Raw genomic sequence first — 25,515 nt, 5'->3', positions numbered from 1 at the left:
GCTGAAATCTCCGAATGTAGCCTACAAAAAGTCAACTGGAACTCTCAATGAGTTGCTGTTTTGTACCAATTGATCCAGTCCAGTAAGGCAGTTATTAATGTATTTCTTTTTTTTTTTCGGACAAAAGGGCAAGCAACGGAAACTATTTAAATCTCAAGTAACAACATTGATTAATTTCTGGTCAAAAATTGTCCTATCCTTCATGAAGGCTGGTGAGGTTCCAGGAAAGCACTTGATTCAGGAAACCTCAGCAAGAAAGGAAACATCCCAGCTGACTCACTGAACACCTGCATCGCCGGGTGGCCCCTGTCTACCAAAGCCTGTGTGGTCTTGGCAACTGTCCTCAGGACTCTGCTTTCAAGATGAAAGAGGTGTAGCTTACCCGCTCAATACACCAAGTACAAGATTTAGTACGAAAAATGACCCAAAGATGACGAGACTGACAAAATACACCCAGGGCAATTCAAATCCCATAGCATCATTCATCTGCAAGAAATAAGATGGTCTCATAGGAGTGGGTTAATAAGAGAATCTAATAAGGAGAAAGGATCACATTAGAGACAGCATTCTATACATTTAATTAAACATTTTCTTAGATTCAAATCAGAGGCAACAGCTGTCAACGCACAATCATATATTTCCAAAACACACACACAGCCCCCTCCCCCATCACCACCACCACCACCACCACCACCACCACCACCATCACCATCACCATCATCATCATCAAACTGTTCAGGGCAAATGATACTGAACTGAGGTCATAGGTAGGGAAAAAGCAGCTGGGATTTGATTCTTTTTCTGCAGAACATTGCTTAACCGGGATTAATTAACTGGGATTTTTCTGATAGAGATCTCGTTAGAAGGACAAAACTAGTGCCTAGGTGGAAATTATTTTCAACTCCACTGAAGTGTTTGCGTCTTTGTTTTTGAAATTTGCAATGGTGGAAAAGTCTTAGTTATAGAGACAAATTTGCCACTTCTGATTCCAATGATATTTCTTTTGAAAACAAAACAATACCTTCCTAAAATACTAACTTGGCATCGGAAGTCAATCAGCCCCAGGAAGCTGACCCACCTATGCCTGGACAGTCTGCGAGGGGGGGTGGGAGTGGCGATGTGAGTGCAAAGAAGAACACAGGGAAGTACCTGGCCTCAAGGGAGGGTCCTATTTCCAGGGGAATAAACTGGGGAATAAACTGATTCCAGGAGGGACCCGGGAGAGGAAAGAAGACCTCTCCCCCAGATCTAGCGCAGATAACCTTCAGGAGAGCTGCTCCAGCTCTCACCCAATTGCAATTACAAGTGAAAGAGGCCTCTCATTGCGGGGAACCTCTGGCCCTACCTCAGAGAAAAGCTGGAGTAGCACAGTGAACAAGGACCCAACACCACTACCCTCACACGTATATACACCCCCGGGAACATTTGCTCATGAGCAGTTTTCATGCCAGAGCAAACAGGCAACTTGAAGGGTCAAGACTAGATGAACTTTCCAGCATCAGCCAATTTAACATTGGGGAAACACTTCCCCCAGCAGAGAGTGTTAAGGAGTGGTCAGGAGACAGAGTGAACAACCCAGGCCTGACTCAGGATCTCTGCCACGTTCATCTTTGGAGGGCCTTGGAGGTTGAATCGAGGCATGCCTGAAGGTCTTTGCATGAGGGTTCTCCTCTACACTAAATCGCTTCAGGTTTTAGCTTTGCAGACTGAGGCTCAAGCAGAATCCAAACAGGAAAAGAGGGCATTGGGGAAAAAAAAGACCTAACATTTTTTGCTGAAATCCAGGGAGAGGGCATTAAACCCCGGCTGAAACACCTGTTTGGCTACAGGAAAACCGATGTGCTTAATAGAACTCCTATCGGTCTGCACGTCTTACACTGGCAATTAGAGTAATGAATGAGCCAGGCCTGTGGCTGCAATTGTTGATCTCATTAAGTTGTATAAACTAATTTCAGCAGGAAGGCAGAGGGTAATTCTTCCAAAGCAACTACCCCACTAAACTTGTTTTAGAAACCCAGGCGTGGAGCAGAAGAACCAGGCCACCTGCCGTGGAGACCAGAGCCCTGCCTGGAGTGGATACCTCCCCTGGAGGCCTCTCGGGGCCTGCGTTCTGTGTGAGGCCGGCAGTGTTCACAACATTGTTGGTGTGCTCTGGGGCTGGAGGGCACTGTGCCAGTCTAGGACTGCCACCAGGAGATCTCCCTCCTCTACAAAGGCTGGCAAACCTAACCCAGCCTCCATCTCAATCTCATGTTCCAAATAGCTCTAGAGACAGTCAACTGCATCACTGGGGAGAGATTTTTTTAAATTAAAACAACTTTTAGTTTCTTAGGAGATGGCTTAAATCAGAAATGCCACCTGCAATGACCGCAGCTGCAGGCTGAGGAAGCTGAGTGAAGACACAGGCACGAGGACTATTCCTGAAAGCTCTAGAAAGCAGAGAAGAGAAACTCAACTTCTGTTGTTCTGGAGGACAGACCACTGCTCCACTCAGCCTTGTCAGCCCATGTCTCTTTCAGATGCTAATACTTTCTTAGATCTTACCCTAGGCACAGAATAAGTCAGTCAGAGTGGGCAAGATGCTCCCAAAGTGAAAACTGAGGCTCTATTTGGGATTTTGTCTGTATGCTCTTTATCAATAATGGAGAAATCAGCATGAGTGGCCACATTTCAATTTAGGCTAAAGTGCAACTTTTATATCAAAGTCATCACGTGGTGTTTCAGGGAAAAAAAATTCTTTTTAGTTTCACTTTCCCTTGTTTCAGAGACTGAAATGTTCGATTTTTTTCTCAACTTAAACCTAAGGTTTATTATTTTTTATTTTTTTATTAGTGAGACACCATGAGGTTTTTAAAAAAATCCGAAAACGTATTGAAAATGCTTGGTATACTGAGGCTCTGAGAATGGAAGAAGAGAAAGGCTTAGAAAGGCAAGCCCTTGGCTAACCAAATGCAAGAGGAATTTCCCAGGGGCCTCACATAAAGTAGATAGTTGGCTTGACCCTGAGAACTTCCTACAGAGGTCTAAGGGCCAACACCTCTAAAGGTGTATTCTGAGAGCTTGGTGTAAGGCAAGAGACCATCCATGATTTACACGGATCACCCTCTCCTGTAACCAACAGTTTATAGTTCCTATGTTTATAAACATGTGCTCTAAGTTTAAAATAAACTGAGATCAATTTATTTGACTCTTACAGACAGGAAAGTTAAATTCCATAGAGTTTTGGTGGTTTATCCAACTCTACCCAGCCTCCATGCTTTTCCTTTGCACTATACTGTCTCTGTGGACAAAAAAGTACATTTGTGAGTCATATGGCAGCTTCATCATGTCATGAGACCCACTTAATACAAGGACATTACTATCACTTCTTGTCTCACTTTACCCTTTTCCCATACATCCATGTGTTCTGATCTAAGTGTGTCTTTCTGCTTTTGGGTACACCAGCACAGTACCTCCTTTTTCAAGACACTGCCAACCATCTGCCAGTCTCAAGAGTCTTGAGGAAGTGAATCCACTAAAAAGGGACGAGATGCAAAATAATCCCCAACAAAGACTTTGTCCACCATATACACCCAAAGAATTAGGAAATGTGCCCACAATCAATAATTCAAATATAATTTTCCTTAATTATCCTTTAAGGTGCTCCTTAACAACTGTGCTGTATTTTAATATCTTGGGAAAGGTGAGATAGGCATTTGCCATCTTACTGGAGAGTAAGAGTAACAAGAATTTATTGAGCACTGGTGCTGGGCCGGACACTGTACTGGGCAGTGAAGCTCTGTTCTAAAACAGAAAAGCTGTGTGACTCCCCGCTGGGTGTGGCCCACAGAATATGAAGAAGGCTTGGTAAGTGGGCCCTTGCCAATCCCCACGATGAGTTAATATATGTAATTTGTAGCAACCTGATGTGTTTCAGAGCATAAGAGCTTGGTGAATGTTCTGGAAGATAGGGTTTAGCTGCCCCCTAGTGTTCCAGAAGATTCACAGATCTCAGGGGGAAGAAAGCCAAGCAGGTTCTGGGTGCAAGTGCTGGTTTCTAATCTAGATGAAGACTCATTAGATGAGGACCTGTAGGTCAAACCCAGCCTCTCACCTATCTTGTGTGGTCTTTGAGTCCCCAAAATCTTTTCTAGTTTGAAATGGCTGAAAGAAAATAACAATCTGAAGACATAGGGCTGCAAATTGGTGTCTGCATATAAAGTTCTCTATAAATAGGGACACAACCATCTATATGCTGCACGTTGTCAGTGGCTGCTTCCAAGGACAAAGCAGAAGTCAGTACTGAGTAGTACTTGTGACACAGTCCAGGTAGTTTGCAGGGTTAAGTACATCTCTTCTGTGCCCCTGCATTTAAAGGGGTTTTCCAAGACCACAACCACAGGCTACTGGGCCCTCATCAGGTTCATGGGTGTTTTTACATCCCCTGTTTCCCTTCTTCAAAATTCCAGTTCTTCTATAGAAGGGACAGAGATTGGGATAATTAATAAATTATGTGAGTTTTTTTTATCACAGTAAGATGCTGTGCAATTCCTAGTGAATATAATTATCATAGTGTCAAAATGTTAGTTATGTGATTGTTATATTAGAGATAACAGAGATAACAGTTGTATAATCCTCTTTAAAGAACTGGAAAGCAACTGGAAACTTTGTTTCTGTGTGTGTGGGGTTTTCTCTCTTCCTCTAGACTCCCAGCCTCCTTAAATGCTTGCAACAGGAAAGATGTCATGAGAGAATCAGTGCGTAGAAATACAACAGAAGGTATAAAATTGTCTATTAGTCAAGCATTTTGGATCAACAGTTGACAATCCACCATGACAATAAAGAGCATACAAGAGGAGTCACGGGGTTTTTTTTTAAAAAAAAAAAACTCAAGTGTTGTTTTCTGCATTGTCGTAGGGGCAGATGATCTAAGTTTAGATTACCTGGATCATGATTCATATATTTGTCAGGAAAAAAATAAGAGGAGTAAACTAAGCTGACCAGGGCTTTCAATTTAGAAGATAATAATGAAAACAACCATTACTCAATGTAAGGGTCCCTCTGGCAAGGCCATGGTCTTGGATCATCCCATATTATCTCCCTTCTCCTTACTCCTGAGAGGCATTGTCTTATATCTATAAATAACAGACATGCAAAACCACTCACACACACACACACACATTTCTATGACAAGCAGAGAAAGGAGGAGAAACATATATAACATGGTGGTGATGCTTAAACCCCATTAACAAACCAGACTCACATTTGGGGGATGAAAATGAAAACATACCTTCCATACCCAACATTGTTATATCAGGACTTCTACAGTCCTATAACCAAGCAAAAACCTATTTATAATGGCTATATGCTATATTTCCTGAAGTTACGGAGCAATACAAAATCCTACTAAAGCAGCTAAAATTTAGATATTGTCAGAAGTTTTCCTCATTTTGGTCAGCCTTGTAACTGGAGGCTTCAATTCAAGAATTTACCTTCTAACAAACTGTAAGAATCCTAGTTAACCCCACTGAACTTTGGTTTAAGCACCAAGTACTGAATCTCCAAGTCAGTGGTTTTTTTTTTTTCAGTAGCTTGATGCTGTAGAAAATAATTTCTTAAGTTCCGTGAGCCCTTGTAAATTCTATCCAACAGGCCAGCAAACTCAAATCAGGAAAGTGGCTCTCAAAATACTACTGCTTTGTTCTTCATTTATAGTAAATCTGGCTCTGTCAGGAACAAGAAGAACCAGATGGTAGCCAGTGAAGGGTTGTCCATCTGCTTCCAATAGATTGGAAGAGCCTATGGTCCTAGAGGTTTGAGGTGCTAAATTCTACCTTCTCTGCTGGAGTCCTACAACTCCAAAGAGAAAGGAAGCTACGGGATTCTGCTGGCCTGATTCTGAGTCATAGTGAAGATACAAAACAGAAATATTAGAATAGAGGGAAAAGTCACTTTACCTGTAAGATCAAACTGAGCTGCAGAGAGCATGAAAGGGAGCCAATTTGAGTTCTCCAGTTTCCACTTAGGATCTTGGAGAGCAGTATGCCTTTATGTATCAAAGATCAGTGATATTCCATGAATGTTTAGGAGTTTCTTAACCTGGGCAAGAACCCCCTATTTCTGTCAAGGGATTTAATCAGGACAGACCCGACAGACTGAAGTTCTTTTTTAAAAAGCTGCTACTGGGCACACTCAGTGAGAATTCCCAGTCAACACTGGACAACAAAGAAAGCCAACATCAGGTAGTAGCTTTCTAGAATCAAAACTAAGCCCTTTAGGAGAAAAAATATATCTTGCTGAGAGAGGTGAAGGTATGCTTCCTTTCCCCCCAAACTGACTTCCAAGGTTTCTTAACAATCCACTCATCCACTGGCATTAGCTATCAAACACTCTTTTAAAAAAAAAAGAAGAAAAGAACATTCTAGACTCTCTCTGGTCAAGCCACTTACCCAGTAGAGCACGTCTGTCCAGCCTTCCATGGTGATGCACTGAAATACGGTAAGCATGGCAAAGGCAAAGTTATCGAAGTTGGTGATGCCTCCATTTGGGCCAACCCAGCCACTCCTACACTCCGTGCCATTGGCGGTGCACTGGCGTCCATTCCCTGAGAACGCACATGGGGCTGGGTCCTCTTCAGCTACGATATCTGCAAACAGAGCAAGAAGGCTTCACCATTCACAAAAGGGACCACCAGGAAACTCAAGCTACTGGGAATGATCTCCTGTTGCAGGCTTTGGAACTCCCATCTCTGCTGTCTAAGGGTCCCACCTGTTCCATAAAATCTACTTCAAATATTCCCAGCATGGAGTTTGCCATCTCCTCTACTCCCTTCTGTCCTCTCCTTCTTGGTATTTTTGTTTGTTTGTTTTTGGTTTTGGGGACATATCTGATGTTGCTCATGGATTACTCCTGATGGGGCTCAGGACGTCATATTAGGTGCCAGGGGTCAAACCCGTGTTGGTCACATACAAGGCAAGTATCTTACCCACTGTATTATTTGTTCAGGCCAATCTTTGCTCTCGGTTTTTTAATCAGGGTCATCCCCAGCATAACTGGGGTGAGGGGAGGCCAACCCTGGCGACGCTCAGCCTGGGGTTTTCTGTTTGATGTGATTCTGGGAAGCTCCCACACCCGATGGTTCAGTGGTGCAGGGAGGGAGAGGGAATACAGTGCATGGATCAAACACGGAACCTGGCACTTGCTAAGCATGGGTTCTAGCACTAGCGCTCTCTCCCTGGCTCTGTCTTCTCTTGTAGTCTCCAGACTATTTGGGACAATGCTATTGAATCTCTTTGCATTACAGTTTTGGAGGTTCCTTGCCTTAGTTGATGGACAGATCCTACATGAAATTAGAGTAGACAGGAAGACAAGTTCTCATTACTCTGAATAAAATGAATAAGAAACAACTCCATTGACTTACTGGTATATTTTCCACACCTCCCCATTTAGTTTTAGATTTTCTCCTAAACAGGAATTGTTTTCAGGAACAAAAGAGAAGTTATTGTTAGGTTAGGTTAGGTTTTCATTACTCACCTGAGTCAGCAAAAAAGCATGTTTTGTGCATTTTTCCAATAAAAAGTTCCAATCCTATAATAGCATAGATTATGATTACAAATAATACCAAAAGGGCTATGTGAAGGAGGGGAACCATGGCTTTTATAATGGAGTTCAGGACAACTTGTAAACCTAGGAGAGAGAAAAATGAGTTTGTGAGCCAGAAAGACACTTCAATTAGATATGTATTATTCCTAATAATGCCTGCTTCAAATACAGCACATTGTAATAGAACTCATATTTCACAGCTTCTAATTTACAGTAAGCCTGGATGTAAAAGGTAAAAAAGGGAGCCTTAAAGATCTTGGAATCTGACTCCCTCACTTGTCAGATGGAAAAACTGTAACCCAGACAGGGATATGCCCTAAATCAAAATTAGTCATTCATTTATGAATTGGTTCATCCATCCCACATAATTCCTCGAACATCTATCATGCAGGGTTTAGTACTTTGGATGAACACAAAGTTATGTATAATATAAAGTGTATTATTTCGAAGGATGTATACTCAAGAAGGAGACTAAGAATTCAGCACAAGTTACTCAAAGAGAGCACGCAGATGCTCTGTGAATTGTATCAGCCAGATGAAATTAAAAGGAGACGAAAGACAGTGCTTTGGAGTGGAGAGGAGATCATGGCAGCAGAGGTCATCTGGGCAGAGCTGGGGGGTGGAGGAGGATGGATTTCCAGAGAACGGCCTGGGAAAGAGGCTGCTTCGGGCAGAGGGAAGAACAACTAAAGCACAGAAGGTCCCCAAAGCAATGCAATGAGAGTCCAGGGTGCTGAGTCTTGGTGGTCATATAGTGGAAAAGAGTAGGTAAGTTGGTACTGCTATTAAGTAACTCTGGGTTTTGCATTCAGTTACAGGATCAGATTTGAATCTGTCATCAAGAAGCAGACGCTTCATAAAGATGCAGCGGAGGTGGGGGTGGGGTGGGGCTGGAGTGATAACACAGTAGGTAGGGCATTTGCCTTGCATGTGGCAGACCCAGGTTCGATCCCCAGCATCCCATATGGTCCTCTGAGCACTGCCAGGTATAATTCCTGAGTCCAAGCCAGGAGTAACCCCTGTGCATCACCAAGTGTGACCCCCCCCAAAAAAAAGAGGCAGCAGGTAGGGGTGTGTGGCTCGACTAGTAGCTAACACGCTTTGCACATATGAAGCCCTGGCTTCAATCCCTGGGACCAACCACTGACGGGTATATATATATATCCTTGGTTGACCCTGAACACTGCCCCTCCCACCCCTACATAAACTTTCCTACCTCCAAATAATAATAAGATGCAGTTAAAGAAAGATGGGAGAAGCAGTTGGAAAGTACAGAGCTCTCTGGGTAGGAAAAGATAAGGGTGAGAATGGGACCTTAGCTCAGATGGAGGCAACCGAGAGTGAGGCAGATGCTTTGGCTGAGCATGCCCCGGAAGTGCTTGTTGTAAAAGACAATCCTAGTATTATTTCTGAAAATGCCAGAAAAGAAGAGAAATTGAGATGGGAAGCAAGAAGAGGCAGTCTAAAAGTAAAGAAGGAAGGTCCAGGGGGCCTTGAACACATCTGGGCTGCTAGGATGTGTCTGCATATAGTTAAACCACTAAACACTACTATTGCATAAACTACCAAACTACAACAATTAATCTTAAAAATGTGTCTGTCAACATAGAAAGATTGCACTCATTTGTGGAATATAAAGTAACAGAATGGGAGACTAACACCCAAGAATAGTAGAGATAAGTACCAGGAGGATTACTCCATAGGTTAGAAGCCGGCCTCACATGCTGGGGGAGAAAAGGCAGCTCAGATAGAGAAGGGACCACCAAGTAAAGGGTGCCAGGTGGGCCCACACAGGATGGGAGATGCGGGCTGAAAGTAGACAATGGACTGAACATGATGTTCACTTAATACCTCTTTTGCAAACCATAACACCCAAAAGGAGAGAGAGAGCAAAAGGGAATGCCCTGCCACAGAGGTGGGGTGGGGTGGCGGGGATGGGGGTGGTGGTGGAAGGGATGCTGGGACCATTGGTGGTGGAGAATGGGCACTGGTGGAGGGATGGGTACTTGATCACTGTATGACTAAAATGCAATCACAAAAGTTTGTAAGTCTGTAAATGTACCTCATGGTGATTCACTAATAAAAATTTTTTTAAAAATGTGTCTGTCATGACTGGTTAAAGAAACTTTGGTACATTTACACAATGGAGTACTATGTAGCTGTTAGAAAAGATGAAATCATGAAATTTACATACAAGTGGCACTACATGGAAAGTATCATGTTAAGCGAAATGAGTCGGAAAGAGCGGGATAGACACAGAAAGATTTCATTCATCTGGGGAACATAAAGTAACAAAATGGGAGACTAACACCCAGCAGTGGCCGAGATTAGTGCCAGGAATTTTGCTCCATGACTTGGAGGCCAGCCACATGTGCTAGGGGAAAAGGAAGCTCAGACAGAGAAGGGAGCACCAAATAAAGGGTGTTGGGAGGATCCTCCCAGGACGGGAGAAGCTGAAAGTAGACTATAGACCAAACATGATTGCCCCTCAATGCCTCTCTTGCAAACCACAGAACCCAAAAGGAGAGAGAGAACAAAAGGGAATGCCCTGACACAGAGGCAGGGTGGGATGGGGGGAAATGGGGCGGGGGATACTGGGACCCGGGGTGGTGGAAAATGGGCACTGGTGGAGGGATGGGTACTTGATCATTGTATAACTGAAACCCAAGCACAAAAATTTGTAAGTCTATAACTGTACCTCCTGGTGTTTCACTAATAAAAAATAATAATAGAATTTGGAAGTGATGAACATAAAAAATGTGTCTGTCAAGGAGATGGGTAGGGGACAGGGATGGGAAGGAACGTGGGATCATTGCCGGAAGGATGCGGTCACTGGTGGTGGGACTGGAGTTGGAACCCTGTCTGAAATCCTATTGTCAACAACTTGGTTAATCACTGTGCCCAGAAGGATCTAAAGGAATAAGGGAGATGGAAGAAGGGAAGGGAACTGTGGTGAGAGAAATTCAGACCTGTTCTGTTTGATCCCAGGCAATACGTTAGGATGAGCCATGGCTACGGTGGGCTAGAGAGCTGCAGGATGCATCGAGGTCAACTCGGAGTGGGGGGTAGGAAGAGAGAGAGCGAGGTCATAGATAGAGGGGTGAAGGGGTTGAGGATTCAATCAGGTGGCAGGAAGAACGAGGCTGAGAGGAAGCTGGGCTTCTCTTTCTCATGTTTGGTCTCCTGCAGTCCTTCTATCCGGGGAGCTCAGCTTCTGTGCTGGGTGGTTTACTTCTTTACGCTTTCTTCTACTTCCTCTCCCTCCTTTCTATCCTCCCCTCAACGTGGTTTTTTTTTTTTGCATTATTATATTATTTTCTTATCACATATGTAAAGAAAAACTCAAAACAAAGACTATAGGAAGGTGAACAGGTAGACAGCAGGAGTGATCCCTGAGTGCAGAACCAGGAGGAAGTCTGGGCACCACCAGGTGTGGTCCCCAAACAAAACCAAAGCAAACCACCACCACCACGACAGAAAGAAGTGCACAGAAAGGAGGGTATAGACGGAGAGCAGAGGCAGGGAAGGATGGAAAGAGGACTTCAGACTTGCAAAGAGCCCGTCTACCCAAGAACCTCATTATGACTAAGTTCCGAGGTACCACCTTTAAATATTTAAACGCTTAAATGGACCCTTTTTGGAAAAAGAAATGATCGGTAAGATGAGCATTAATGGTTCTGATGGGAGGGGACAGCAAACAGCAAGTCTCATCCACTTGCACGTGTTTTCTGTGGGCTTTTTTTCCAGATAGGAATGGGCCATCTAAAACCACTCCCCAGTAGTCAGTACCCTTGCACTGGACAGCAGTATGCCATCTCCTTTGTAAACATGTTCTGCTAGAGTCAGGACCGCATCTCAGGCTGTCCACATTTAGAAGACGAGGAAGTTGAATCTGAATGCCAGCATGTGTCCTTGTGAACACACAAATCCAACTGTCCTTTTTGGGGGGCAGCAGGAGGGGACCACACCCAGCTGTGCTCAGTGCTTAGTCCTGGCTCTCTCCTCAGAGATCAGGGCTCGAGGGATAATATGGAGTACTGGGGAATGAATCTGGGTTAGTCATTTGCAAAGGTACCTACTGCTGCACTATCTCTTTGTTCCCTCTTCTGCCCTCCCCCACCACTGTGCATTATTGATGCATACAACAGGTCTCATGGGACCAATCCAGGAGGCAGTGGGTTAGACAGAAAAGAGCCTCAGAAAGTAACCAGGAACGAGAAGGCACTGGTCTGGCCTGCTGAGCCACCCAGCAGCTGTGGGCACCCGCACAAGTCAGACCTGTGCTTCCTTATGCAGATATATTTGGACCTCACACCATTGGGGGTCATTCACACACTGATTATGGGTTGGGTCTGATAAATATTCATCATCTGAGTATGGAGGGTTAATAACTCCATACGTGCCTGGCCCACTCTTGAAAAATGGATTTTCCTTCCATTGAGCGAATATATATATATATATATATATATATATATATATATATATATATATACACACACACACACACACAATGAAATCCTGTCTTAGAGTGTGAACTTTCCTGAAGAGAGACAAGATAATCCCTGGGTAAGAAGAAACAATACAAAAGAGGCATTGAGTGGCAATCATGTTCGGTCTATAGTCTACTTTCAGCATGCATCTCCCATACTGGGAGGATCCTCCCAACACCCTTTATTTAGTGCTCCCTTCTCTATCTGAGCTGGCTTTTCCCCTAGTATGTGCGGCTAGTGTCCAAGCCATGGGGTGAACCTCTTAGTATATTATGCCTCTTTTGCAAACCACAGCAACCAAAAGGAGAGAGAGAGAACAAAAGGAAATGCCCTGCCACAGAGGCACGGTGGGATGGGGGGAATGGGGGGTGGGAGGGATACTGGGATCAGTGGTGGTGGAGAATGGGCACTGGTGGAAGGATGGGTACTCGATTATTGTATAACTGAAACCCAAGCACAAAAATGTGTAAGTCTACAACTGTACCTCATGGTGTTTCATTAATAATTTTTTTTAAAAAAGAAGCAATACATCTACCCGGGCACTTTGAACCATCTCACAGAGCTGAGAAGAAAAGGTTCAGTCAGCACCAGAAATGGCAGGCAGAGAGTTCCCACTGCTGTTCCCAAAGTCCCATGAAGCCTGAAAAGAGACTCGGGCTTCCCGCGAGAAGCAGATAAAACACATGGGCTGGGGAGACAGTACAGCGGGTTGGGCACTTGCCCTGCATGCACCTGGCCCAGCTTCGCTCCCCGGCACCTTGTATGGTAAGCAGCAAGCACCACGAACCATCCCTGTGTGCAGAGCCAGGAATGGGCCCAGAGCACTGCCAGGTGTGACCCCAAACCCAACACAAACCAAACAAAGCATAGGCTGAACGGTTCTCTCATAATCCCAGGGCCCCGATTCTCCCTGCTGACTTCAGGGTCTATCAGGTGCAGAATTCCATCAAGTTTCAGTAATGCTGTGGAGGAGCCACTTTAGAACAGGTTCCGGAAAAGTGTCAAAAGCACTGGATGAGGCCTTTCATGAAAACTTCGCTAAGCTATAGGGAAAGCAGTACTGAGAGTTCTGCTCCACCAGAACTTAACGCTGCACCGTGGCCAGCACAGACAGAGGGACATTGCCTTTGTCACATGTTCTTGGGAAGGTACGGTGTGTGTGTGTATGGGGATGGCGGGGGTGGGGAGTGGGGGGGAGTTGTCGTGGTTACTCTGAAATCAGATGAAGCTGTAACAGCTCAATCTGAAAGAACATGCTTGCTCACTGAACTTCTCATTTAATCACATCACACATAACAAAGCCAGTCATTTCCAAGGTCTTCCTATTTTTCTCAATTGCTTCCAGACAGTTCTGTGGTTTTGACTTGTGCTGGTCTTCTTCAATGAAAATAAATGAACCATCTGGGAAAACAAGTACACACAACACACCACTTCCTACATTTTTTAAATGTTAAATTGGGAGGTCGCTTTTCTGGTGGTGGTGGTTGTTGTTCCCCTCCTCCAAGCAAAGCTTTGGCGCCTTCTGAGCGCCAAAGGGTTCATAAAAATTTTTTTGAAGACCTTCGAGAGAGGCAAAAACCAGATGCTTGTTCTTCTGCTGGTTTCAGGAGCTGTGAACTACAGGCACATGGGCCCTCAGACCTTCCTGCAGCTGTGAGCAGACGCAGGGGCAGGCAGGCCTTCCACCAACGGAGTCCCCAGCAAGGGGGGCCCTGCCTTGGAGCAGAGGCGATGACGCACACTCACACCCCTAAAGGCTGGGACCCGGACAGATGGCCTGCTCCCACTCAGGTGGGAATCAACCTGGCTTGGAGGGACGGGGCAAGGGCAGAGGGAATGGCACGGGTGGGAACAGCAGCCTTGCAGCCGGTGACGTCATAGCCTCTGTGCTGCAGACTGGCAGCCTCTCACTCCCAACTGTCACGGGCTTTCTGCTGACTGTAGTGATGGCGCTGGGGCCTCCCTGCCTGTTCTCACGGGGCCTTCATCCTCGAGGCCATGACCCCAGGTGCAGGGGAGGCTGTGGGTGCCACCTCTCTGCAGCGGGGCAGACACAATCCTAGCCAGGAGAGCTAGGCAGGGTTTGGGGGGTCCAGTCCTGAGGCTGAGGCTGAGGCTGACGCTGGAGTCCCTTCACATGACCCATCCTTTTCAGAGGGCAGAGCTGCTGGGGAGCAGCTGTGGCCTCTTGAAAGAGGAAGAAAGGCAGGAATGAGGAGTGAGGCCCTGCCACCATCTCCTTCCAGTCTACCGGAGAAGGTTCTCCTACGGAATCAGGGAAGCAGGTGGGGGACACACAGACCCACCCTCTGGGCTCTCTCGGCCACCGCAGGATCCAAATGGGACAGTACAAATGGGTTTTTTTGAACTGTAAAGGCTTGTGTGGTGGGCTGAGGACTCACCTCATAGTGCTCGGTCCGTTCTCCATCCCCACCCCTCGCCCCTGAGCCCCACCCTGAAGAATGAGCCCCAGCGAGGGTGGGCAGACAGGTGCTTACTGGGCACTCCTGATACTAGTCGAAGTGGTCGTAACACTCGAAAGGCGCGGAGGGCTTTGACATCAAAGCCCCCTGATTTGCCACTGGAGTGGTTACCGCCTTCTGTTTCTTTGGTTAATTGTTCCAAAATTACACTAAACAACCTGAAAGAAGAAGAGAGGAAGAAGCATTAGAGTCTGTCACCCTGGAAAGCAAAACAGGATGATCCTAGCAGTTATTTTTGAACCACCAAGGGCTAATTCGGGGCATCGGCTGCTTAAATCAAGCCCGAGCGTGCCCCCATTTTCCGGAGACCCTGGTACAGGAGGGCTTCCCTGTCACTATAGTACCTTAGAGCATGGTGACTCTCCCCCCTCGCCCCAATGAGGGGAGCCAGCACTGACCAGATTTTCCCAAAGGAATCACAATGACCATGTACTCGCCAGACCTTCATCTGGAGAGTGCCCTTCCTCCTCCCTTAGCCTACCTTGTCATTCGCGTCACCTCCGCACACTCGGAAAACACTCAAGACCAAGATCAGGCTCAAGGTCACACCACTGGTGGCAGAGCCCACCCAGCCACGTGGACCAGTGTAAGTGGTTTCCTCAGGACAGGGAACCGTAGTCTTTTCTGTTCCTGGGACCCATCTATCTGTTCTAACCTCGTGCCAGCAACACTTGCAGACACACAGGGACGACGACAACAACAAAAATCTGATGAGGGCTGGAGCAATAGCACAGCGAGTAGGATGTTTGCCTTGCACGCGGCCGGCCCAGGTTCGATCCCCAGCATCCCATATGGCCCCCAAGCACCGCCGGGAGTGATTCCTGAGTGTAGAGCCAGGAATAACCCCTGAGCACAGCTGGGTGTGGCCCAAAAATAAAAAAAAAATCTGATGAACCCATCAGGAAATGAATATGGACTCAAAAGGCCCCAATCAGAATCGATACAGTCTACTCCTTCCAATGTAGTCATGAACACACAGGGACCCGGGGCCCTCTTGTAGGGGTGTCTTGGAAATGATGCAACCCACACATGCTCAGGAGCTCAGACCTCTAAGGTAAGGCTGAATATTTTTCTCATTTGCAATGTGAATAATATTATATCTGGCAGCCACCAAAAAAAAAAAGAAAGAAAGAAAGAAAGAAAAAAGTTTCCTACTCTCAGAGGTTTTTTTGGATAAAGCTATTTTCAGGCAATCTGCTCGTTTGACAGTTACTTTTGCTCTTTCATATAAACATTCATTCTTTGCTTGTTTTTCAGAATAAATATAAATTTTCCCATTTCAAATAGAATCAAGGCTGGCCAATCAGATTGTGGGAATGATTGGCCCAGCAACAAAGAAAAGGTTTCTAAAGTTTAACGAGCAGCTGGAACAGAAACTCTGAACTCGCTGGCATGCGTCCGCAGAGTTAAGACACTAACGTCCCTAAAATACAGGGTGGTCTGATTACAAGTCCTGATTGGGCACGGGCATGCCATTCTGGGCACTCTGAGACTAGCCATTTGTTGTAGAATTGTACTGCAGTTAAGCTCTGACCCTAACCAGAGTGCAAGATACATGGAGAAATGAGTTAACTCCCTGCCTCAAAACCGCTTGAGATGCTGGGCTCAGGAGTTCAGGACGGGGGAATATATCAAATTTATGACACGCTTCTGTCACTGGCATTAATGCTGTTGTTGTTAATTTATTCAAATCCCTGCAGCAAGGCCCATGTCTGAAAGTCTCCAAAGCAAGTTCATAGCTTCAGACAAATAAAAAGGAAGAAAGAGGGGGGGGGAAAAAAACTTCACACCCTTCTGAAATGTGCGGCAGCCACAGGAATTTTCATCCCAGCGGATTAGAAAAGTAATTTATGCAGGTGGTGACTTAAGAGGCTTTCAAGTATCAGTGTTTTGCAACGCACGCTTCACGGTCCTCATATCCCCAGTTCTTCAGCAGTGCCCTTGAAAATAGGTGAATCGTGTTACAGGAGCCTGAGGCAAAAACTGACCACCATTCCCGACAAGCCAGGGGACCAGGAACCAAACTGAAGTCCACCTCCAAGAGACAGGATGCTTTTTCTTTTTCCATTCTTTTTCTTTCTTCCTTCCTTCCTTCCTTCCTTCCTTCCTTCCTTCCTTCCTTCCTTCCTTCCTTCCTTCCTTTCCTTCTCTCTTTCTCTCTTTCTTCCTTGGCAAAGTCCCTCTCCTTTTCAAGACCTCAGTTTCCCCCCCCTCAAAATGGAGAAACTGAATCCTAGAATCAGATCATAGAACCAGAGTCCCCTCCCTCTGGACATGAGGATAAAGTATTTGATCCTAGAATGTTATTAAAGGTTTATCCCGAGAAAGGAGAAAAGGGCAAGAAGCTACCCCCAGGGACACCTTGGGAGAATCTCACGCTGTGCTTCTCAGAAGTTTGCTGGTGTGGGGAGACAAGACACTGGAAACACGTGTTTAATGAGAAGCTGGAGGAGTGGGTGTACAGTTGGCGCAGATCAATTTTTTTCTATGCAGAGACTAATGTCCGCTCTGATGGACACACTGCTTCTTCCTGTGCTGACATTCTTGACCGTTAACATTTCAGAAATATCAATTACTTTCGTAATGCCTTGGGTATCAGGAATCTTGACAAAAGCAATACGTTATGGTTGACTTGGAATGGAAAAAACAGCTGATTGGGATACAGTCTGCAGATGGAAACTTTATTTGATTCAGATGAAGACATACTATTTTTTTCTTTTAATCTTTCTTCCATGGTGCCAAAGATTGAATCAAGGGTTTTACACATGCAGGGCAGGTGCTCTACCGGTTACATCCCTTGCCCTTTCCCTTTTAACCTTTCGTCCACTCTCTTCCTCTGACCACACTTCAGCACACTCAAGGAACTATTCTAATTTGTTGCTAAATGTGATGCTCTGACAGTTAGCTTCAGTTTAAATTTAGACTTAACTTTTAAAATCAACTTTACTACAAATCAATTTAGATGTAATAAAACAAATTTAAACTGCACATGGTGAATTATGATAAAGGGATAAGACTAAGTCACAATCAAGTTACAGAACATTTCCAGTATCTAAAATGGTTCTCTCACCCCTCTGCAATCCTCCTCCAAGTTTGGCCTGAGGTATCCACATTTTTTTTCTTCCCTAGATTCTTATATAAATAGAATCATAACAGCATGTTCTCCTTTTTGTTTATCTTCTTTTGCTCACCATGTCTGAGATTCATCCAAGTTGTACATTTATCAGCAGTTCATTTCCTTTTATTGCTGAGTGATATTTCATTGTATGAATATACCAGAATAAGTTTATTCATTCATCTGTTGAGAGATACTGGGTTGTTTCCAGTATCTGTTATGAATAAAGTCTCTGTGAACATGTTTTTGCTTATCTTGAATAAGTACCTAAGAGCAGCACTAGTAATGTGGTCATATGGATGTCATATGATACACTGGCAGCCTTTTCCAAAATGATTGTGCTATTTTTCATTTCTACAAGCAGCATATGAGTTCTGCTTGCTCTGTATTCTGCTAAATATTGGGTATGTTTCTCATGTTACGCTTAGTAATGCATTTTTCATTATTAGCAATTAGTGGGTCGGTAGTGCTAAGTTGCTTTGGTTTTATTTTGTATTTCTTTAATGACTACTATTGAACATCTCTTCTGGCCCTTGATGTCCATTTACATAACTCTTGTGAAGATCTCTTCAAATCTTTTGCTCATACAGGTTTTCAGTTACCTTGTTTCTGAGTTAGAAGATCGTTATAGATTCTGAATACAAGTCCGTTGTCATATATCTGCACTGTGAATATTTTTCCCCAGGCTGCTCATCTTCCTTTTCACTTTCTTCATTAAGTCTTTTTGCATAAAAGTTTTCAGTTTTATTAAAGTTCTCAATTTTATTAAAGTACGACATTTTAATTACTTCTTATCTGGCTAGTGTTTTTTGTGTACAAGAAATTTCTATAGGGTCAGAGTGACAGTACAGGAGGTAGGATGTTTGCCTTGCATGTGGTCAGCCTGGGTTTGATCCCTGGAACCCCATATGAGTGCAGAGCAAGGAGCACTGCTGGGTGTGGCCTATTTTCCCCAAGGTCGAAAATGTTTTCTCCATGAAATTTTAGGGTTTTAGCTGTTACATAAATTCATTTATGTAGAACATAATAATTCATTTGAGGTATGAGCTAGCACTGTCCTTCCATTGTTGATTGATTTGCTCAAGCAGGCCCAGTAACGTCTCCATTGTGAGACTTGCTGTTACTATGTTTGGCATATCGAATACATCATGGGTAGCTTGCCAGGCTTTGCCGTGCGGGTGAGATACTCTCGGTAGCTTGCCGGGCTCTCTGAGAGGGGCGGAGGAATCAAACCCGGGTCGGCCACATGCAAGGCAAACGCCCTACCACTGTGCTATTGCTCCGCCCGAGGTATGAGGTAAAAATAGAAATCCTTAATTTCCCACATGGAAAATTGTTCAGGATCATCTGTTGAACAGTGATTCTTTAATTCATTGAATTATCAGGGAAGTTTTGTTTGAAATCAACTATCACATACATTTGGGTCTATTTCTGACCCTTATTCTATTTCACTGGTCTTTACATGTTCTCTTTATAGCATTCTCACCCTGTCTTGACTACTTTAATTTTACGGTAAGCCTTAAGATCCGATTACAGTTTTTGCTTAAAGATTTTGGGAAACTATCTAGAATATAAGTTCCATATAAATTTTAGGATTAAATTTGTCAATCTCAATAAAGATCCTGCTAAAATTAGATTATGATTCAATCTACAGACCTTCTTGTGATAAAGCAACATCCTAACATTTCTGAATTTTTCAACCCATAATTATGGGATATCATTCCATTTATTTAACTCTATTTGATTTTCTCCCAGCAAGGTTTAGTCATTTTTAATACACTACTTGTTCCTAAAAACTTCATGCTTTTAAAATGTAAATAGTAATATATTCACATTTTCATCTTCCAATGTTCATGGATACTCTATCTAGAAAGTCACATGCTTCTTCATACTATCTTTCCAGAAACTCATTTAGAAAGCATAACTTTGGATGCCTTTTATCTTAAATTCACCAAGGCTTGTTTCATATGTCTTATATGTCCAGAGAGTATGTCTCTCCTGGTGAGGGTTCCATGTACATGATAAAAAAAAAAAGTGCATTCTGCTCTATTTTGTAGAGTCTTCTAAAAATGTGAAATTCAGTTTGCTGATAGTATTATTAAAAATACATCTACAGCTATAGTGATTTTTCTTTCTAGATGTCGTATCACCAGTACCTCAAGAGAGAATATTACAACCAGGGTCAGAGAGAAAGCTCAACAAGCTGGAATGCATGCCAGAGACTGGGTTTGATCTCCAAAAGCACCACCAGGGGCAACCTTCAAGTACCAGGATAAGAGTAGCCCATGAGTACTACTGAGTGAGGCCCCACCCCCCAAAAGATAACTACAATTATATATTTGTCAACTCCTTTACTTCTATTACTTTTTGTTTCATGAATTTTGAAGTTATTCTATATATACATGTGAAGCAATATACCATCTATGCATAAACTTAGGAAGATCATAAATTCGTAAGGAAATCACTCCCTTATCATTATGAAATGACTTTCTTTATCCTTGATAATCTTTCTTTTTCTGAAGTCTACTTTGAACTTAGAAATCATTAAGCCATAAAAGCTTCCTTTGATTAGGGTTTTTTTTTTCTTTTGGGGCACACACCCGGTGATGCACAGGGGTTATTCCTGGCCCTGCACTCAGGATTTACTCCTGGCAGTGCTCAGGGGACCATGTGGGATGCTGGGAATCGAATCCGGGTCGGCCGCGTGCAAGGCGAACACCCTACCCGCTGTGCTATCGCTCCAGCTCTCTTTTGATTAGTTTTTACATGGTATAAACTTTTATGCCTTTACTTTCAAATTATTTGTCTTTCAAATTATACAACCTTACCTACTGTACTATCACTCTGGCCCCACTGTTTTCTATTTGTTTTGTCTAAGTGTTCCTTTTTCTTCTTCCTACCATTTTTTAGTTTAATAGGCTTTATTTTTAAAAATTCCATTTAATCTCCAATATAAACTTATTAACTACATCTTTTTATTTTTCTAGTGACAATGCCACATAAAGTTTGAGCAGAAAATTTTCTGTAAAATTCCAGGCAATAAATATTTTATGATTTACAAACCTAACTGCTTCATGCTGCCATCCTAACACCAAATAGCCACAGACATAGAGTCTCCCAATAAAACTTTATTTTGCTAATGCAAGCAGCAAAATACTTTTTTTGATGTGATGGTGATGGGAAAACAGGCAACAAGTCAGATTTGGTCTCTGGACTGAGATTTGCCAGCCTGTTCTCTAGGGTTTCCTATATACCTCTCTATCTTAATCACAATATACTTGCAAACAATAGTTTTCAGTTCATCTGCAATACACGCATTTTCCAAGAGCATATGTCCATTTACTTATGTTCTTTGTAAAATTTTAAGTTTCATTGTAGCGATAAGCCCCATAATGGACATATTTGTGCTTGAAATAATTATTTTTAAAGATACCTTAAAGTGACAATTTTTTTTGGTACTTACTCCTTCTGATATTCTTTGCTTCTTTTGCATAGATAGATCTAGATTTCTGTGTATTATTGTTTTTCTTCAGCATGAAGCATTTTTCTTAACATGTATTAAGATACACTGGTAATGAATTCTCAGCTTTGGGGGTGGATTAGGGCATGTGGATCTCAGTGGTAGTGGAATGTGCTATATATATATATATATACACATATATATATATACATACATACATATATATATCAACACTATAAACTTTAGCACTGTTGTACCTAAACTATAACAAAACTTTTAAATTCATTTTTTAAAAAAAAATTTACTTCAGGGTCCAAAGCAATAGTACAGCAGGTAGGGTGTTTGCCTTGCACACAGCCGACCCAAGTTCAATCCCCGGCATCCCATATGGTCCCTCAAGCACCACTGGGAGTAATTCCTGAGTGCAGAGCCAGGAGTAACCCTAGAGCATTACTGGGTGTGACCCAAACCAGCACAAAAAAACATTTTTTTTTACTTCAATTCTTAAAGATCTCGTCAAGAGAGAAGGAATTCTAGGCTGACGCTTCCCCCAGCACTCGCTCGTCTGGCCTGAACAGCAGTTGACACAAACTCTGTGGTGATTTTTTCCTCTGCTCTTTACTTTCCCCCTCTATTTGGTCATGAGAACGATGTGACTCTAATTCCACTGTGCCCTGATGTCGTTTTCTCCTTCCTACTGTTCTCTCTGGGCTTTGTTGAACGTGTTGGTTTATGGCTTAAATTTAGAAAATTCAGAGAAATTTCTTCAAATGTTTTCTTTTTAATCTCCCTTCTATTTCCTTTCATGGGAGTTGAACTATATATGGGGGAGAAAAAACAAGGTCTTCTGATAGTGACACACAGTTTAGTAATGCGACACTCATTTCTTCTCCATCATTATTTTCTGAGTTGCTGCTATAGCTTAAAGTTATTTGAATTATTTTCTTTCTATCATGTCTATTTAGCTTTTGAGCCAGTCCAGAGAATTTTTCACTTCAGACACATATTCTATTTCCTAATACATTTCTAGATACATTTCCTATTTTGCTTTTTATACTGTCCTTGTCATAGATTTTGTAAGACCATAACATATTTACTAGAGTTGTTTTTCAAGTCTTACAAGTAATTATCCACTTATTATTTATTTACTTATTTATTTTTAGTTCTGGGGTCACGCCCAGATATGGTCAGGGGTTACTCCTAGTCCTGCTCTCTGGAATAACTCCTGGCAGTGCTTAGAGGACTATATTAGATGCCAGGAATCAAACCTGAATTGTCTGCATGCAAGGCAAGAGCCTTACCCACTGTACTCTCTCTCTCTCTCTCTCTCTCTCTCTCTCTCTCTCTCTCTCTCTCTCTCTCTCTCTCTCGCCTTGTAATTATCTACTTACTAATTTGGCACTACTGCCATGACTAAGACTATTTCCCTTGATGGAATCTCTTCAGGTTATAAGTTACATTTCTTCATTTATCTACTAAAATTTGGCTAGATGTCAGACTCTTCATCTGGATCTTTCTGTCTTCCTTTAAGGAAGCCGAGTTTTAAACTGGTAGGCAGTTAAGCAGCTTGAGCATCAGTAGGACCCTATTTAGACCTCTAAATAGGCTTCTAAACCCTCAACCAGGGTTTCAGATATTCAGGGACTGGCATTTTTTTCCTGAACAGAGATGCCTAGCAAATATTTTTGACTATATGGAACTAAGTGATTCTACTAAATTGTGTAAGTAAACACGTGTGCATATATTATCAAAAAATAATCTCCATTTTCAAAAATTGGTGGCAGAATGGGTTTGGTTCATTAGTTGTAGTTTGCTAATTCCTGCCCCAGAATCAGGTTTGCCCAACTCCTAATAGCCCTCCTGGGTCCCCCAGTGAGGTCTTTCTATGCTGGTTGGTCAGATGTCAAACACGTCTTAAACCTGAATGAGCCCTGGTTGTACCAGTCAGCTTGCAGGTTTCCTTTGTCCCTAGTGAATGGATTCTAAATCCATGTAAGAATAGTTTAGTCTTCAGCCTAAACTCAAAAGAGTCCCAACATATTTTGACATCTATTTTCCCTCCTATACGGTGTCTCTCAAACTCTAACCACCTGGGCCCCCCTTACTCATTTCTGCCTCTTTAACTCAGTGAGACGGTCATACACTTGTGCTCTGAAAAATGTCTTCAGACAGAAAGTCAAAGAGATTGTAGGACAGGAACAAAAGAAATGGTGTATAACATCTCTGCCCTCTAGCTGAACATAAAGTACAGGGCCAGGAGAGGCAAAGCAAGATTACTGCGGAACCAAGAGATCTGCAAGACTGTTGGTCTCATGGTACCTTGCTAGAGTTCACCAAATGAAGAAAGGGACAGCATATTTTAGCTGCTCTGCCTCTGAACTGACATCCTAGGCACTCCTGTACAAAGGTAGTTTGGGCAAAAACTAACTCCCTTCTTCCCCTACCCTGACCCAGACCCCTACCCAAATTCACTGGCCACAGCTTTGGATATCATTTTAATTTCCTAGTTTGAAAGGACAAGTTCAAAAATGATCCCCTTCTCCCAACATTCCTAGGTATTATTAGTTTTCCCTTAAAAGCCAAAGAATTCATTAACAAAGACTAATCCAAAAGAAAGATCACATTCTTAACTGCAAAACTCAGCAGAACAAAATCACGATTAAAAAGAGACCATTTAACAATCACTCTCTATAAGAGCAAGTCTAAGAAGCAATGCGTTTGACAGATAAGTAACTATGGCTCTGCAAAGGGAATGATCCTCTTTTTTCTATATGGGTATTTGGTTCAAAGATACTGATGCCTTTTTTGCTCGCTGGCAATATTTCCAAGGGTGGAAAGACCAAAATAACACAGACTGCACTTTGTTATTTTAACATTCTCCTCTAGCACTGTTGGTGTCTTCTTCCTGTGACAAGACTTTAGGAGAAGATCTGGGTCTGTGCATTTTTTCTGGATTAGCTTATTTTATGCCAGATAGCTGACATTAGTCAGACACTTACTTTTTTATTTAAGATGGAAGAGTAGCATGCCAGAGTTCCCCCCCACCCCCCACCCCGCAATTCAGCAGAAAAGAATGAATGGTTTTGCTCAAGGGAAGTTGAGTAGCAGAACACCTCACTACTTTTAACGTGATTATTACTTCCTCGCTGTTTGTTTTCAGTTGAACTTGGTGGTAAATTTTCTACCCATTTGATTCTGATCGCCAGCAGGGCAGATTTAAGTGTGGAGACTCAAGACCTTGTCAGATAAACTTTCATCATCAGGACTGCCTTCCATAACATGTGACAATGAGAACATTTCAGCCTTACCTGGAGACTGACAGCAACATCCCCAGTTTTGAAGAGTTCTATAGGGGTTTTTGTTTTCCATCAACCAACACAAAAGAATGACCAGATTCTTCTTGAAAGACTGTTGTCTGTTACTCCCCACCTCCCATTTTCCAAACATTTCCTCCCTCCCCCCCCAATAAAAGAGACTTACCCTACGATCACTATAACAAAATCCAGTAAATTCCATCCATTCCTAACATAAGCATTAGGATGTAGCAATAATCCATACGCTATAATCTTCAAAAACGTCTCGACTGTAAAAATAATCAGGAAGGCATATTCTACTTTTTCCTGTGAAAAGAGATGAAGAAACAAAAGCAGAAGAGAAATAGGAATTTAGAATCAACATCTCCAAGATAAAAAGTGTTTTTCGTCCAGCAAGGTTTTATTAGGAAAAACAAAACAATTAGCACTACACCTGAACCAGGAAGGCATTTTAATTCTAACACTGAATTTCTCATAAGCAACAAAGTGTAAAATGCTTTTCCTTCGAGGCTGTACAATTGCACCGGCCCAAGGTGGACGTGGCGTGTGTGATCAGCACACTCGCAAGATGCAGCATGTTTTCTTCCTGAGATGGCCAAATGAGGCCCAGAAAAGCACAAGGGCGCAACAAAGATTCCAACGGTGGCTTGAGTTGCGCATCCTTCGGGGGCAATGAAGAGGCATCTGCTGTGACTCTCTTCCTCTTGGGCACACTTCAGGCTTCTGTGTCAGGGGCTGCTCTGTCATTGAGCGGCAAGTGAGGGGACGCAGGCAAATCCCTCTCCCCTGCTCCACAGAGTCCTCATCACACAGTGCTGGGTGAATGGCTGAGAACAGCAAACCCACTGCCCACTTCCTGGCACATACCTTGGTCTACTGATACTGCTGAACTGCCACCATGCAGCTTTTTGCAGAGCCTGGGCTTGGCCTGACCCCAGCTCCTGTGACAGCCCCATAGCCACTCCGAGATGATGGCCACAGGGCTTCAGGAGGCCACCGGCAGGTGGGAGCACCCACAGATCCTCTCCAGCCTAAGGCCTGCAGCTCCCTGAGCTGTGGGAAACATGCCGTC

General features: G+C 43.3%; 1 protein-coding gene across 17 annotated transcripts in view; it reads right to left on the bottom strand.

The window, feature by feature from the left end:
* Positions 1–25,515, bottom strand: part of CACNA1D (calcium voltage-gated channel subunit alpha1 D) — a 339,546-nt gene that overhangs the window by 137,575 nt on the left and 176,456 nt on the right. For 13 of the 17 annotated variants that reach the window (XM_056129079.1, XM_056129078.1, XM_056129077.1 and 10 more), the window contains exons 4-7: positions 24,610–24,749; positions 14,570–14,712; positions 7,513–7,665; positions 6,429–6,625 (exon numbers count right to left, since the gene is read on the bottom strand). In XM_056129079.1, coding sequence (XP_055985054.1) covers positions 6,429–6,625; positions 7,513–7,665; positions 14,570–14,712; positions 24,610–24,749 — 633 coding nt within the window. Of the gene's footprint in view, positions 1–382; positions 487–6,428; positions 6,626–7,512; positions 7,666–14,569; positions 14,713–24,609; positions 24,750–25,515 lie in introns of all 17 variants that reach the window. The other 4 variants (XM_056129067.1, XM_056129076.1, XM_056129073.1 and 1 more) reach the window with 1 other exon arrangement.

The sequence above is a fragment of the Sorex fumeus genome, unplaced genomic scaffold (genome assembly GCF_029834395.1).
Source record: "Sorex fumeus unplaced genomic scaffold, SorFum_2.1 ptg000072l, whole genome shotgun sequence".
Taxonomy (NCBI): Eukaryota; Metazoa; Chordata; class Mammalia; order Eulipotyphla; family Soricidae; genus Sorex; species Sorex fumeus.
This window is presented reverse-complemented; position numbering and strand designations above follow the sequence as displayed.